This window comes from Oncorhynchus mykiss, chromosome 3, assembly GCF_013265735.2.
Source record: "Oncorhynchus mykiss isolate Arlee chromosome 3, USDA_OmykA_1.1, whole genome shotgun sequence".
In the NCBI taxonomy this organism is placed as follows: Eukaryota; Metazoa; Chordata; class Actinopteri; order Salmoniformes; family Salmonidae; genus Oncorhynchus; species Oncorhynchus mykiss.
The window spans coordinates 18049412-18064876 of NC_048567.1; the positions used below are offsets into that span (position 1 = coordinate 18049412).

Sequence of the window (15465 nt, forward strand, 5' to 3'; positions counted from 1 at the left end):
TGAAGAATATAATTTATAAATGCCTCATAAATGTATTTTAACTGTCGTACCCCATCAGAACCAAAATATATAAGCTTGTTTTACGCAATGTTTAAATTTTTTTTTTAATGTGAATAAACACTGTATAACCTCAAAACATGGAAAAAACGAATTTTGCATCCATAGCCATGTCTATGGATAGGAATTACATTTCTACAGCCCAATCCATCAATTTTTTACTGAAACAGGGCTCTGTTTTCGTTGCAACTGCTGTGTAAAGATATACCCACTACAGGTGTGCAAAAGCTTTTGTTGTATATAGGCTACTTGTTCATGAAGAAGAGACACAATTTGACAGGCTATTACAATGCATTTTTATATAGATATATATATATTTCTTATGGACATCTCTCAAATCATTTTTAAATATAGTAAGCCACTGGAATACAAATGATTAATGATCATGGGAATTGTTTTAAACAAGCATAAATACTGTATAATAAATCATGAAATATGATAGACTAAGCTTACTAAAACGGAATCATTTAGAGTCACTTTTTTATCACTGCAAAACAAAATGGGTTCAGGGCATTCGGTGGTTTATTGGAATATAATAAACCTAGTTATCTATTTTGGAAACATTGTTGACCCGGACATAACGTAACTGCCTTATTTGGGTTAATAATGCAATAGAAAGTATATGCTAGGGGTGGTGTGTGACAGAAGACAGTGGGAATATTAGCCCAGTATCAGTGTTGGGAACAGAACATCCAGGGTTCATTTAACAATAGAAATGTAATACTAATTCAACATGATTCCCATTGACATGGAACAATAAAGGACCATGTACAGTTTGTGTATTAAATTGCTAACTTTGACTTTCTAGACACTGCCTGCATATTAGCTAACATGAGCAATTCATGTATTTCTAGTATAAAATGTCATGGAAACACACCCTCATAACCCACACATGGAGACATACAACAAAACTGGGCAATTTCCCTATTAAGCCATGCAAACTATTTCTACTGTATCAGTATCTACAAACACATTGATTCAAACTGAGCAACTGAAATTGGTGGGACACAAAGGGGAAAATGAAGATCAAGATATTTACACATAAGCACATGAAATATCAGTCATTAAAATATAACTGTGCTTTGGCATTGGTATTTAAATATATATATGTATATATATTTAAAATAAAACGTTTGTTATATCCAGATTATTAACATTCGTGTCAGATGAAAGTTCAACACTTTACACTTCAATAGAGAAATAGATTTTTACATAAAAAATAATAACAGGTCATTTACAAGCACACTCCCACACACGCAATCAATCAATCAATCAACAAATCGCACAATTAACCCTAACAGAGACCTAACTTACATCAGAGATGTACAGTAAAGGCATACATTATCCTCCAAACCATTATAGACAGATTTTTTTGGGCAGATTGGTTGTGGTTGGTTATTGGCAGTTAGTTCAGAGGGCCACCTGGTGGCACCATGCACTAGATCCTAAAACTAGAACTGGTGCTGGTAGGAGGCAGCGGTGGGTGAGGCGCAGCCCGGCTCGATGTGCTTCAGGTGGCAGGCGTGGCAGAGGAGGTGGCCGTCCAGCGGGTAGCAGCGGTGCCCCTCCTCGTCGTTCAGCTCCATCTGACAGTCCTACAGACCAACACAGAGGGATGAGGAAGATAAAAGGGAAAAGCCTATAAAATAAATCGAATAACACTTGAACATTACCCCAAAAGGTGATTGTGATTCCATCTACATCTATCTGATTCTATGGGATCTGAACTGCAAAATGTGCATTCAAAACGCTGGTTTAAAATACACATTTGTCTATATCCCAGAGGTATAGCGATCTATGACAGCAAGGTGAATTGTGGGCCATTCTATCCCCCCAATGTAAACATATTTGAGAACAAAACCTTGTCAAAGGCGAAATAACTTGAAGATATTCTTAAATCCCCTTGAATTGCCCAGCAGGCTTTTGACAGACTAAACACTGTCTGAGAAGGGCAGTTGAGAAGGGCAATTGTTTAACTGGCTTCCACAGTGGAGCAATTCAGAGAGACAGATCCTCAAAAGCTCTCGTCTCCACACGGCTCACTGCTGTTTGTTTTCAAGTGCTCTCAGAACTCCATATGTCAATCAAATGCTGTTGAGGCGGGAGTCAGGAGAAAAGGCACTTGAGGAGAATCAGACAGTGTTGACGAGCGAAGCAAATTAACATGTGCTTGAGCTCCTCTTTCTAGCACGCAATTAGGACCAAGACTGTAATTAAGTACTGGGACCACCTTGTCTATGATCTGTGTGCAGGAAATAGCTTTCCAGAATATGTGACCAAACGAAGTGAGACTATTCTCCTGACACTTTGTTTTTCCTTTCAAATTCTGTTTACTTTATGACGACTAATCTCAGTCAATATAACCAAATCTCGCTACCGTTTATTTTAAAAGACTAAATGATGACTGAAATATGGAGTTCTTGATATGATGAGAAGGCTGACATATGGTATAGGATCTAATCCCTGGTATTTAAGCATATTCATGTGGAGAAAAATAATGAGTCATTTTATAGTGGATATACTTACTAGGATGACAACTTTAACATTTAGTCTTGTCACCAACAACACAGAACATCCAGTCTCTACAAGGATATAGGGAAAACATCAAGGAAATAGAAAAGGGAATTTGTATCTTAATGTTTACCCACTTCACAGTGATAGCACTCCACGTGGTAGTCTTTATCCATGGATACCACTCGGATGGTTTCATCAGAGCCCTGTGGAGACAGACAGCCTTTTCAGTGTCCACTGAACCCGTGTAGCTATCAGTATAGGCTGGATCGGTTCATTTAAAGCAGTTAAACATGGCATGCATGGCCAGGACAACTCTCCAATTTTTCCTGCGGCCAATGTCAGGTGTGGGAAAAACATGTGACAGGTGGCTCTGTTCAGTGGACTTTTAAAATTATATATAAAAAATGTAGACATTTAGCCTCTCTGATCCAGAGCGATTGACAGGTAGTGCATCCTAAAATAGTTGAGACCATAGAGATCCAATTAAATGATTCTATGGCTGTGACAACCACTTATCACAGTCATAGTATGTACATTTTTCCTCAGTAGTTATCAGCAAAGGTGTTTTGTTTGTTTGTTTAATGGACAAAACCATAAGTAGATGTTGGCAGTAACAGAGCACATTCAATTCAGAGCACTTCTCATCTTCTGCAGGTGCAGGTGACAGTGGGAAATGCATCAGCCAATCAGAGTCCTGTAACCAAAGAGATCCTATTCAAATGGGATTCCATAGGTCGTTATCAGTAAAACGTCAGAATAAGGTTCAGAGCGTTTTTTATTTCACCTTTATTTAACCAGGTAGGCTAGTTGAGAACATTTTGATTCGCCTGCTGGGGGGCAAGGAGTCACCCAGCTCCACTAAAAGCATTGACAACTACTGTACATGGTGTTTTTAATGGATTGTTAAATACATGTTATAACTATTTGGTTTTAATATCATCACCTTGAAGAGTATAGTGAGAACTACACATTTCAGATTATTCCACATTTAGCTCTATCATCAGAGTTATACAGTAAGTAACTGCATGTTTGTCATGATAAAGAAACATCAATTGATCATGTATTTTCAGATTCGTGAGGATAGCCTATCCATTTGGCATGTAGCTAGCTGTTGAAAAGGATTCATGTTAGCTAACCGGTAGCTTGCAAAGTAAACATTATCAGCTAACAGAACATCGGCAAATGAGCCCTTCTGCCACCTCTCATTCCTGTAAGGTATAATTCACTTATATTTTAGATCACTCAAATATCCAATTAATGGTGGCCAATATTGAGAGATATCATGAGGCTACCCTCCTTGCCCCCCAGCAGACAAATCCAACGCTCTGCACCTTATTGTGACGTTTCATTGATAACGACCTACAGTATTGAGATGCTGAGATTCTTAGATAGCCTACAGTACATTTGTTTTTTAATGCTGAGCGTCCATGGATAAAAATATCCCTTTGCGTTATATGCCTCTGTCCATTGCCTTTTCATTTAGCCTGATTATTTTTCCGGCTATAGTTAGCCGTGATTGCTAACAGGTACAGTAAGCTAATTACTGATGATATATCAACCAGCAGGCAAGCTAATTAGTCTTTGTCCTCACATCCATATATGTCCTTTTTCATCCAACCTTTACAAACTACAGCATTTGAAATAGGCCTACACATAGGCCACGATTGGCAAGATGGTAGTTGTGTAGAAACATTCTGAACAGTACTGTGGACCTTCACCTGAGAAAACAGCCAGGTGTCAAAGACCAAGGCTAAACCAACAGTCAGCTTCTGACAGACAGTCTGGGTTCAGCCTGCGACAGCTTCAGAGGGCAGGTACTACAGCTGGAATGTTCCGTATATATTAGACTTTCACTAATTATTACTGTCATCACGCAAGCTATTCATCATGGTCATGTGGTCATATACCATTGTTATGTGATAATGAAGTAAGGCTTGTCAGAAATGTCATTATGATAGAATGAACTATTCAGCCAACTGACTTCTTATATTCTACATCAGCCAGACACACTCAGCAGGAGGGTACATGGAAGACTTTCAGCTATCTATCAACTCATTTAAAACCAGTTTAAACACATTAGATAAAACCTATTCTAAACTCTACCCCTTGTACTGTAGTGGTCCTACCTGCTAGTAGGCATGAATTTATCTGGCCTTTTTCATGACAAAGTACATGCACGTCCAACACAAACTGCCCCCCCCAGCTCTGAATTCTACCCTTATAGCCTCAGTGAGGAGGGGCCACATTCCTGTAGAGTCAACTCTAATTTTGGACGTTTTTTTTAAGAGGGGGGGATAACGTTTAGGGTAACAGTCATGCACTGAGTGAGGCATTAGGGTGCAGTGCCTGCATCTGAACCACACACCAAAAAATGCAAACAACACCCCTCCCAAAACCACCCCACGTAGGCCTACACACAGAGGTCTCCAATAGAAGCCCAGCCCTGAATCTACACCTCAGTGGATGGTGTCCTAGTAGGGCCTCTGGTTCAAATAGTGCTCTTTCAGATACTTTGATAGTTTGATTGAGCCTGAATGGAGTGCCAGATCCTCTGGGTTTGCTCTTTTGGGACTATTCCATTGGTTCCATTTGCGCCAGCTCAATCAACCACTAAATAAATAAATAAAATGTTTGGGGGGATGTCTGCTGACCTGCGTGTAACTATGGCAGCCATTTCAACAAGAGATGTTCCCAGGTCTGTTATCAGGTTGGTTTATTGGTTCAGCCCAGACCTTAGACTGAGTAAATAGCTGTGAAAATTGATGTCTTCCTGAATCCTGACTGCAGCTTGCTTGGCTCAGGAGAGAGCCTGCAACGTCTGCTTCCAACTCACACTCTCAAACACGTAGATCCCCTGAATGCCGCTCACTTTCCAGCCCACTTTCCAGCTCACACTCTCAAACACATAGATCCCCTGAACGCAGCTCACTCTCCAGATCCCAATCACCTGAATTCTGATCACCTGTTCACACACCTGTATGTCATTATCACACACTATTTAGTTAAGTTCTTTGCACCCCATCATTGTGAGGTATTGTTTGTTTTGTGACACACTTCTATTCGGAGCGCTGGGTTTCCCCTTAATTTAAGGTTTTTGCCTGCCTCACTAACGACGCCTTTTGCTAATTCCCTGCCTGTACTTAGCCTATCAGACCTATTGCCTGATCTCCCGGACGACGTTACTATCCTATCCCTGCCTGTACTGTTGCCTTTTGGAGCCCCTGTGTATGACCTTCTGCCTGCCCCTGGACCCAGCTACCTGCCTCCTCCTGTGGTCCTTTACAAATAAACACCTGCTGCGCCCTGCGCTTGAAACCAGCTCTCAGCCTCCCATCATGTTCATTACAGACCGAGACTTCAGAGACGAGTTCCAAATGTTTAAAGAGGGAAAGCTGATCATCATGCCTGAGATCCCTTTCAAGTCCCTCTACATCCAAACAACTGCTTAAAGGGATACCTGCTCATGTGCAACATGTTACAACACAGCACACCCCTTCCTCCTTCTCCGGCACTAGAGCCTGACCTAGGATAGTAGCATACTTGATCATTTGCTATTGCCTCAGTAGGATCCTTAATCGTTTTCTACTGCCTCAGCAGAATACTTGATCATTTGCTTCTGCCTCAGTAGGATACTTGATCGTTTCCTTCTGCCTCAGTAGGATACTTGATCGTTTGCTTCTGCCTCAGGATACTTGATCGTTTCCTACTGCCTCAGTAGGATTCTTGATCGTTTTCTACTGCCTCAGTAGGATTCTTGATCGTTTTCTACTGCCTCAGTAGGATTCTTGATCGTTTTCTACTGCCTCAGTAGGATACTTGATCATTTGCTATGCCAGAGGAACTCTCTCCTCACATCTGGCTCCTGTCTCAGGTTCAACACTGGGGTTGGTTATCAACCTTTACCCTGAGGGAATCAGGTCAGAGGTTGCAATGTGACTGTCTATACTGACATGGGATGGGACTGAAAGTGTTTGCATCGTAAACCATAATATATGCCTGGACATTTTGATTATCATTCATCATTACTATGGACAGGAGTTCTTCCTGTTGAAATCACTTTGCAGACAGGAACCATTCCAGGCCCTGTTCATTATACTAGTAGTCAACCGATCAATTTGGTATTTGTATCATACATGACATGCAGATGATCAGAAAAACACCTATTTTATGGCTGTATACATGTAAGTCCTTAGGCTATTACTTGAAGATGTTGTGTTCAAAGAGAGCTTACCTCTGAAGGCAGAATGGGCTGGTTACATGCTGCACATTTGGGGGCCAAGACCCTGAGAAAACAAGAGAACAAAGAAGATACATCAATTGATAAAAATAATAACAGTTTCAGACTGAAAATATATGTCTGGTTTATATTGGTTCCCTACAGAAAGACCACCAGGCTTGATATAGATACAGCACTTGTATCTGTTAATCTTTTTTCTGGTTAATACTTCTAACCCTTCTTCCTCTCTTTCACCAGTCCCACCACCCCTTCTCTGCTCCTTTGCCCCTTCCCTCCTCCTTTGCCCCTTCTCTCCTCCTTTGCCCCGTCTCTCCTCCTTTGCCCCGTCTCTCCTCCTTTGCCCTGTCTCTCCTCCTTTGCCCCGTCTCTCCTCCTTTGCCCTGTCTCTCCTCCTTTGCCCCGTCATTCCTCCTTTGCCCCGTCTCTCCTCCTTTGCCCCGTCTCTCCTCCTTTGCCCCGTCTCTTCTCCTTTGCCCCGTCTCTCCCCTTCAGTGTGTGTGTGTATGACAGCGTTGAGACTGCTAAGGAGAGGTGGTGAGTCTCCAGGTCTGCAGATGTGCTGGCTCAGCCTCACACGTGATTCAACCAATCCAGAAAAATACATTCATTCTTTCCCCACACAAACAGACGCACACACCGTGTGCAGCTGGCTGGCACCTGAATGTCTGAGTCTGTAAAACAAAGGCCCTCTCAGTGTAGTGGGCATGACTAGGTCTGATTGAGAAACCACACACATTTCTTGTCCTAGATATATGCGTAATAGGGTATCCATATTAAATTCCTGTTTTTCCTGGACTCTGTGCAGTATTTATAAGAGTATTATTGTGTTAATAGCCCAGAGTAATACCACGGACTTTGATTTGCGTTTAAAGGATAGTTTACCCAAATTACAAAATTACACATAGTTTCCTTATCCTGTAAGCAGTCTGACAAGGTATAACAGCAATCCATGCTTTGGTTTAGTTTCATTGACACGGTTTCCACATGCTAACATTTTAGCATTTGTGGCACAAATACTATTCATGTCATGTGACCAATTAGCATTAGCATTTTTTGGGCATCATGTTCACAGCATCTATAAGTGACTTTGTTGAGGATGCTGGTTCGATATCACCGAGCCGACTAGGTGAAAAATCTGGTGGTGTGACCTTGAGCAAGGCACTTGAACTTAATTTCTCTTGTAAGTCGCTAAAATATAAATGTAAATGTTGAGCTTCACAGCCACTGTTTTATTTTACATTTTTATTGAACCTTTATTTAACTGGGCAAGTCAGTTAAGAACAAATTCTTCTTCACAATGACGGCCTACCCCGGCCAAACCCGGACGATGCTGGGCCAATTGTGCGCCACCCTACGGGACTTCCAATCACGGCCGGTTGTGATCAGTCGGGAATCGAACCACGGTCTGTAGTGATGTCTCTAGCCCTGAGATGCAGTACCATAGACCGCTGCGCCACTCGGGAGCCAAATGATGATTTGGACATAATGCACGAAAAATGCAAATATCGGTTTCATGACTTCAATGGGATTGGCGTCATGAATGCTAAAATGTTAGCATGTGGAAGCAGTGCCAGGGAAACTAAACAAAAGCATTGATTGATGTCATTCCTTGTCCATAGACTGCCTATAGATTGGGGAAACCAATGTGTCATTTTGTAATTTGGGTGAACTATCCCTTTAATCAAAGCAACAGTATGCTAGAGAATGAATGGTAGTGACAATTCATCATGAATAGGCTGGAAAAGACATCTGGTGGCTTCAGTACAGTGAGCTCTGATTGCTCTAACATAAGGCCCATGGCTCTTAGTTTCCACATGGTTCTGTCAGTATACTGGGTGGTTGCCCTGGTCTGGCCTGGCCGGCTGCTGTGGATTCCATTGTGACCAGATTCCTGATTCAGTGAGTCTGTTGTGCTTGACTGAGGTGACCCCATGCTGCTACTCCCTTTGCTCTTCCTACCTAACATCTCCTCTCTCCCCCTTCCTCTCCACCTGGCAAAAACCTGATTCTGCTGGAACTGCCGCTGACTTCTGTTATAGCAACATGACTTCTGGCCTTATTGTTAGCGCCAGTTCAACTAATATGTTTATGTTTGGCAGTGTTCATAATGGTTGTACCCACATACCTGTGGTAGTCTTTGACACAGTAAATCTTGTTCTCTGTGTCCACAGTGAAGGGCACTCCGTCCAGACTGTCGTTACAGATGACACAACGGAAACAGCCAGGGTGGTAGGACTTCCCAAGGGCCTGCAGGATCTATAGAGGTGGAGGGGGGAGAGATAGAAAGGGAGGGGAGAGAGAGAGAGAAAGAGAAGGGGAGAGAGAAAGAGAGGAGAGGGAGAAAGACAGAAAGAGAGAAGGGCAGAGGGAGAGAGAGAGAAAGGGATGGAGAGGGAGAGAGAGACCGAGAGAAGGGGTGAGGGAGAGAGAGAGAGAGAGAGAGAGAGAGAGAGAGAGAGAGAGAGAGAGAGAGAGAGAGAGAGAGAGAGAGAGAGAGAGTGTCAATGCCCCCCCTGCTACAGCTATGTATGGTTAACATGTGTAAAGCCATGTAAAGCCATGTCATGGTAAATCCTTCATGTGTTACTATACCTGATGACTACTGGCCTTGGGTTTTATATTCTCTCTATGTGTCCTGGTTTTACCCTAGAGTGTGTGTTTGTGTGTGTGTGTGTGTGTGTGCCTGTCCTGAAACCACCACTTCCTCCTAAGCTTTCTCCAGATGTAACCACAGGAAGTTCTCTGAAGGAGGAGTGACTCTATGTTTCTGCTGCCCAGCACACTGATGGAGGGCAAGCACGCACACACACACACACACACACAGGCAGCAGAAACACTCACCATATCCATGATCAGATGTCCGCATGCGTTACACTTGTCTGCAGACTGCTGGAATCCAGAATACTGGAACAGGCAGAGGAGAGGGGAGGACAGTGAGGTTACGGCTGCTACATCATCTCATAGGAAACTGCTGGCATCTTAGACTGACTCCTAGTCTTCTTCTCATATGAGCCCAGTCCACCTCATATGATACATGGGGGAATTCTACCACATCAACTTAATGTTTAATTAGGGATAAACACAACCATGTCCAGAAATAGTCCTCTAATACCAGGCGAGATAAGTTAGACTCATTAGCAGCACAGAGACAGTAGGATAACTGAATGAATCGACTAGTAACAGACAAACTGTAATGTAATGGAGCGTGTTGTTGTGACAGGGCAGCTGAGGTAAACATGGGTCCTCCTGCTTGTCCTTCTTTATTTAAGGTGTCACTGTGCAATGCCCAGGGGCGTATGCCTCTAAAACATGGATAAGTACAAGCTCCAGTTACCCAACTCCACTCCCTAATGCCCCTACAGGAGTAAACTGATCCAGAATCGCTTAGAAACTTGAACCTGGGCCACAAGGTGAAGAAATCAAATGTAAACTATAATCAGGAGTCCACAGGTCCCGGTCACATATAGTCACAGTAGCACATGGTGGAAGACACATATCTGCTGTCAGAAAGATAATACCCTATTCACATACTGTGGGGCAAAAAAGTATTTAGTCAGCCACCAATTGTGCAAGTTCTCCCACTTAAAAAGATGAGAGAGGCCTGTAATTTTCATCATAGGTACACTTCAACTATGACAGACAAAATGAGAAAATAAATCCAGAAAATCACATTGTAGGATTTTAAATTAATTTATTTGCAAATTATGGTGGAAAATATGTATTTGGTCAATACTTGGTCAATACTCAATACTTTGTTATATACCCTTTGTTGGCAATTACAGAGGTCAAACGTTTTCTGTAAGTCTTCACAAGGTTTTCACACACTGTTGCTGGTATTTTGGCCCATTCCTCCATGCAGATCTCCTCTAGAGCAGTGATGTTTTGGGGCTGTTGCTGGGCAACACAGACTTTCAACTCCCTCCAAAGATTTTCTATGGGGTTGAGATCTGGAGACTGGCTAGGCCACTCCAGGACCTTGAGATGCTTCTTACGAAGCCACTCCTTCGTTGCCCGGGCGGTGTGTTTGGGATCATTGTCATGCTGAAAGACCCAGCCACGTTTCATCTTCAATGCCCTTGCTGATGGAAGGAGGTTTTCACTCAAAATCTCACGATACATGGCCCCATTCATTCTTTCCTTTACACGGATCAGTCGTCCTGGTCCCTTTGCAGAAAAACAGCCCCAAAGCATGATGTTTCCACCCCCATGCTTCACAGTAGGTATGGTGTTCTTTGGATGCAACTCAGCATTCTTTGTCCTCCAAACATGAAGAGTTGAGTTTTTACCAAAAAGTTATATTTTGGTTTCATCTGACCATATGACATTCTCCCAATCTTCTTCTGGATCATCCAAATGCTCTCTAGCAAACTTCAGACGGGCCTGGACATGTACTGGCTTAAGCTGGGGGACACGTTTGGCACTGCAGGATTTGAGTCCCTGGCGACGTAGTGTGTTACTGATGGTAGGCTTTGCTACTTTGGTCCCAGCTCTCTGCAGGTCATTCACTAGGTCCCCCCGTGTGGTTCTGGGATTTTTGCTCACCGTTCTTGTGATCATTTTGACCCCATGGGGTGAGATCTTGCGTGGAGCCCCAGATCGAGGGAGATTATCAGTGGTCTTGTATGTCTTCCATTTCCTAATAATTGCTCCCACAGTTGATTTCTTCAAACCAAGCTGCTTACCTATTGCAGATTCAGTCTTCCCAGCCTGGTGCAGGTCTACAATTTTGTTTCTGGTGTCCTTTGACAGCTCTTTGGTCTTGGCCATAGTGGAGTTTGGAGTGTGATTGTTTGAGGTTGTGGACAGTCAATGTGATTTTCTGGATTTTTTTTTCTCATTTTGTCTGTCATAGTTGAAGTGTACCTATGATGAAAATTACAGGCCTCTCTCATCTTTTTAAGTGGGAGAACTTGCACAATTGGTGGCTGACTAAATATTTTTTTGCCCCACTGTACTGCTAAACTATGCAGGGTTCTAGATACAGTATCCAGACGGACTACTTACCAGAAAGTCCTCTTCACAGAACACATTCCCACCGACGTAGTAAAATGCTTTCCCCCGTAGCCTTCTGCCTGGGACGAAGAACAGAGAGATGGGCTTTTAGAGTAAACTTAACTGAAACAACACTGAACAATTTGGGCTGGGCCCAACCATGAGATCAAACTGTCTGACCATGATTAGACCAAATATGACTTTTTCCAAATTGCAGCAGATCACACGGGAGGAATCTGGGAGTATTTGGAGAGATGTGTGAACTCCATATGAAATCCTAGCCTGGTCTCAGATCTATTCGACCGCACAAACTGATCTGGGACCAGGCTAATGAGCCCTATACATCTCTCCTAAGCGCTGTGGTAACTTATTTCAGTTCAAAGGCTCCAGAACGTCAGACAGAATCCATTAAGTCTTGCTAATTCCCAGACACCAACTCAAATAAACACTGAGTCTAATACTGTAGCAGCCTCTTGATTTAATCTGCTTCAGGGAGAGACTGGCCTGGTTGGACAGCTTTCTGCTGCACTGGAAACTACAGGGAACACATCTGGGGCCTCGCTGAGACAATCACTAGCACATGAGGGGAAAATGGTGTGATTGAATACAATGACTAAACAGAGCGTAACTGATTAAAACAGAGTTCTCTAATGGTTTGCTTCACGTGGCAAAGAGAGAGAGAGAGACAGACATTTATTTTCCCTTGTGTACTTTAACCATTTGTACATTGTTACAACACTTTATATATATATATATATATATATATATATATATATATATATACATATATATATATATATATATATATATATATATATATATAATATGACATTTGTAATGTCTTTATTATTTTGAAACTTCTGTATGTGTAATGTTTACTGTTAATTTTGATTGTTTATTTCACTTTTGTATATTTTCTACCTCACTTGCTTTGGCAATGTTAACACATGTTTCCCATGCCAATAAAGCCCCTTGAATTGAATTGAGACCCAGGCCTCAGGCCCAGAGGCAGTGCTAGCTCTTCTTCTTTCCTGCTTTCTGTCTGTTCTCTCCAAGATCGCTCCACACACCGAGAACACTTCCTGTCTGTCTGTCTGAATCCCCCATAATATACCCCCTTCTCCCCTCCCCTCCCTCCATCCCACAGGAAGGGGAAACATTCCACACATTTTCAGGGAGGAGGTGAAGGAGGGACGGGGGAGGGGTTAACACTAGTGAATGGTAGCCTTAATCTCCTGTCTGCCACAGAGCCATTAGCTACACACGTTAGACTAATAAAAAATGTTGAAAGGCGAGTAGAGAGATGGTGCTAAAACAATCACTAACTGCTAAAATAATCACTAACCGATTAAGAACTAATATGTTTAATTCACAGGTCTCAATGTCAGAAAATGGCTGGCTGAGGGAATGGGGGTCTTAACACAACAGGCCTGGGATGGAGAGAAGAGCAGAGCACCGGTTGCAATGATACCAGTGGTGACCTGATCATGGTATTGAGGAGGCAGCAGAGTTCAGACAAACAGCTAGGGCACACTGTAGCAAAACCTTTTGCAATGGAAAATGAACATGTGTGTTCTTACTGACAGTTCAGGTAGTTTTGTCCAATAAGAACGCTGAAGTTCAGGTAGTACCTTCCTGTTTCCCCGAGTTAAGGTTTTCTCCCCTACAGAACATGACCCTAGAGACCCCTCCCCCCAGGGAAAATAATGAAAAATAAGACTTTCCACTGATTCCTCCTCTTTGGTACTTTAACTCTAAATCCGTGATAAACCTAGAACCCACATTATCCTAAAAACATCTAACGCCATGTGGGACCCTCTCAGGGGTAACAACAATAGACACTAAATCACAGTAGAGCTCATGAAAGCCCACAGCAGCCATCTGAAAGGGTTTGATCCTCTTACGGACATGGATAGAGCCAAACAATGAGACATCCTGTACTGTACTTCTATCAAGGCTTTAAACCTGCGCATTCAGTAGCATTATAGAACTGGCCAAGCTTCCTTACAAAACTCGGAACTAACGGTCTTATCATGTACAACCTTTAATTGAATTACATTGAACTGATTTGAATGGAATGTAACATTCCTTTGTAATAAGTGCCATATGACATGCCTATCCTGCCTGTACTTCAGAGGGATAAACTGACAATATCAAGGTCAGAAAGGCAATCGTTACAACAACAAGACAACCATCTCTGCATCAGGAAAAGGTGCAAAACTGTCCCTTGAATAATCACAATTTAATAACCCTATTTTCCCCTTCATTTCCCTCAGGAACGAAGAAAAGAGTGATGGATGGAATGGGGGATGAACACAGAGAGAGAGAGAGAGAGACAGAGTGAGAGAGAGAGAGAGAAAAGGCAGGGAGCCTTGCGAGAAGATAAGATGAATGAATGGCAGAAGAAGACTGTGCTGACAGTAATGACAGAGTTCCAGAAGAATGATGACTCTGTCCCCCATAATATAAATAATAAATGCCTCAGAGACAGAAAACGCACACAGGCCTGGGCTGTTTTCTAGTGAAAACGTTCTTTAATACCTCAAGGTTGATTCTAAGATCTATATGTCCACTTCTCCAACACCTTTCATGAATTATTTATAAGCCTGTCTATTACTGTACTATAAGCACTAGTACATTCATAATACCCATAACCCACTCTTCCTTAGAAAAGCTGTAATGGTTCACAAAAAACATGTGAATTAAGGTTCATTTAGTTGAATCCTTTCTAATACTTATTTCCCAGCACAACATCATGTGTCCAATAGGGCCTAGAAGTGTTTATTTGGAGGAAATTGTTACTCACAGCAAACTCCTCCCTTACCTCAATCACATTCATCAGATGTAGAGTGTAGGGACAGGGTAGGGTGTTTCAGCTTCACAAACTATCCACCATCTAAGAGTGCCAGCATTCAAACCGCAGCAGTTTTCAGATCACTAACGTCACCTCCAATCCATGTTTGTGTTCTATAACGGCAGAATATTAATTGGAGAGGCTGATGTTGTAAGTTGGGTTGGGATTGGTTGGGCTCAGGACACAACAATTACACTTCTGTTCCCACAGAAAAACACATCCCCTCCATTCTCACCTCAGCCAGATGCTCTAGTCCACACACGCACTATGCTACTCTCCGCTTGATCAAATCATGCCGAATCAAGTTCCACTGGGAAAAGCTGGGAGATGACTGCCTAACTGTGTGTCGTGAGGGCAGATTTAGACTCTACGTTTGTGAGAACAGGGCCTCTTTATTGAGGGAGACAAAGACAACACTTACTGAGACGCAAATATCTCTAGTCCTGCTGGTATTAAAGGTGTTCCCTTCTCTCTGGTCCAAAGTTGTGAGCATGATGAGTATTTGAATGAGAATGAAAGTGCAAAATAAATAAAGGTCTTAAAAGGAAAGTAAAACATTACAATTCAAGGTGCCAAAAATATTTTAGACGTCACGGCGACCAAAAACACTTCCTGCCCATGTCATTTCCTGTCCAGTGCACTTCCCAGCCGTCCAGTCTGCTGATCTGCTGCTGAGGTTGAGATGTGTAATATCCTACAAACCTTCACTCTCATTCTCACCTACTCTGGTCTTTAGCGGCCTGCTGGAGCTTTGCTGTCTCTACTCACCTTCTGGTTTCGTTGCTCCTTCTAACAGCCCTTTGTCTTGACC

The 15465-nt window shown here is 42.5% G+C and overlaps 1 protein-coding gene across 1 annotated transcript in view; it reads right to left on the reverse strand.

Annotated features, from left to right (window-relative positions):
* Positions 1 to 334: 334 nt before the first annotated feature.
* LOC110511851 (Wilms tumor protein 1-interacting protein) overlaps positions 335 to 15465 on the reverse strand; it is a 35284-nt gene continuing 20153 nt past the window's right edge. Inside the window, exons 3-8 of the mRNA XM_021592571.2 lie at positions 11813 to 11880; positions 9650 to 9712; positions 8934 to 9064; positions 6803 to 6854; positions 2706 to 2774; positions 335 to 1652 (exon numbers count right to left, since the gene is read on the reverse strand). Of these exons, the coding sequence (XP_021448246.2) occupies positions 1509 to 1652; positions 2706 to 2774; positions 6803 to 6854; positions 8934 to 9064; positions 9650 to 9712; positions 11813 to 11880 (527 nt within the window). The 3' untranslated portion in view covers positions 335 to 1508. The remainder of the gene's footprint in view (positions 1653 to 2705; positions 2775 to 6802; positions 6855 to 8933; positions 9065 to 9649; positions 9713 to 11812; positions 11881 to 15465) is intronic.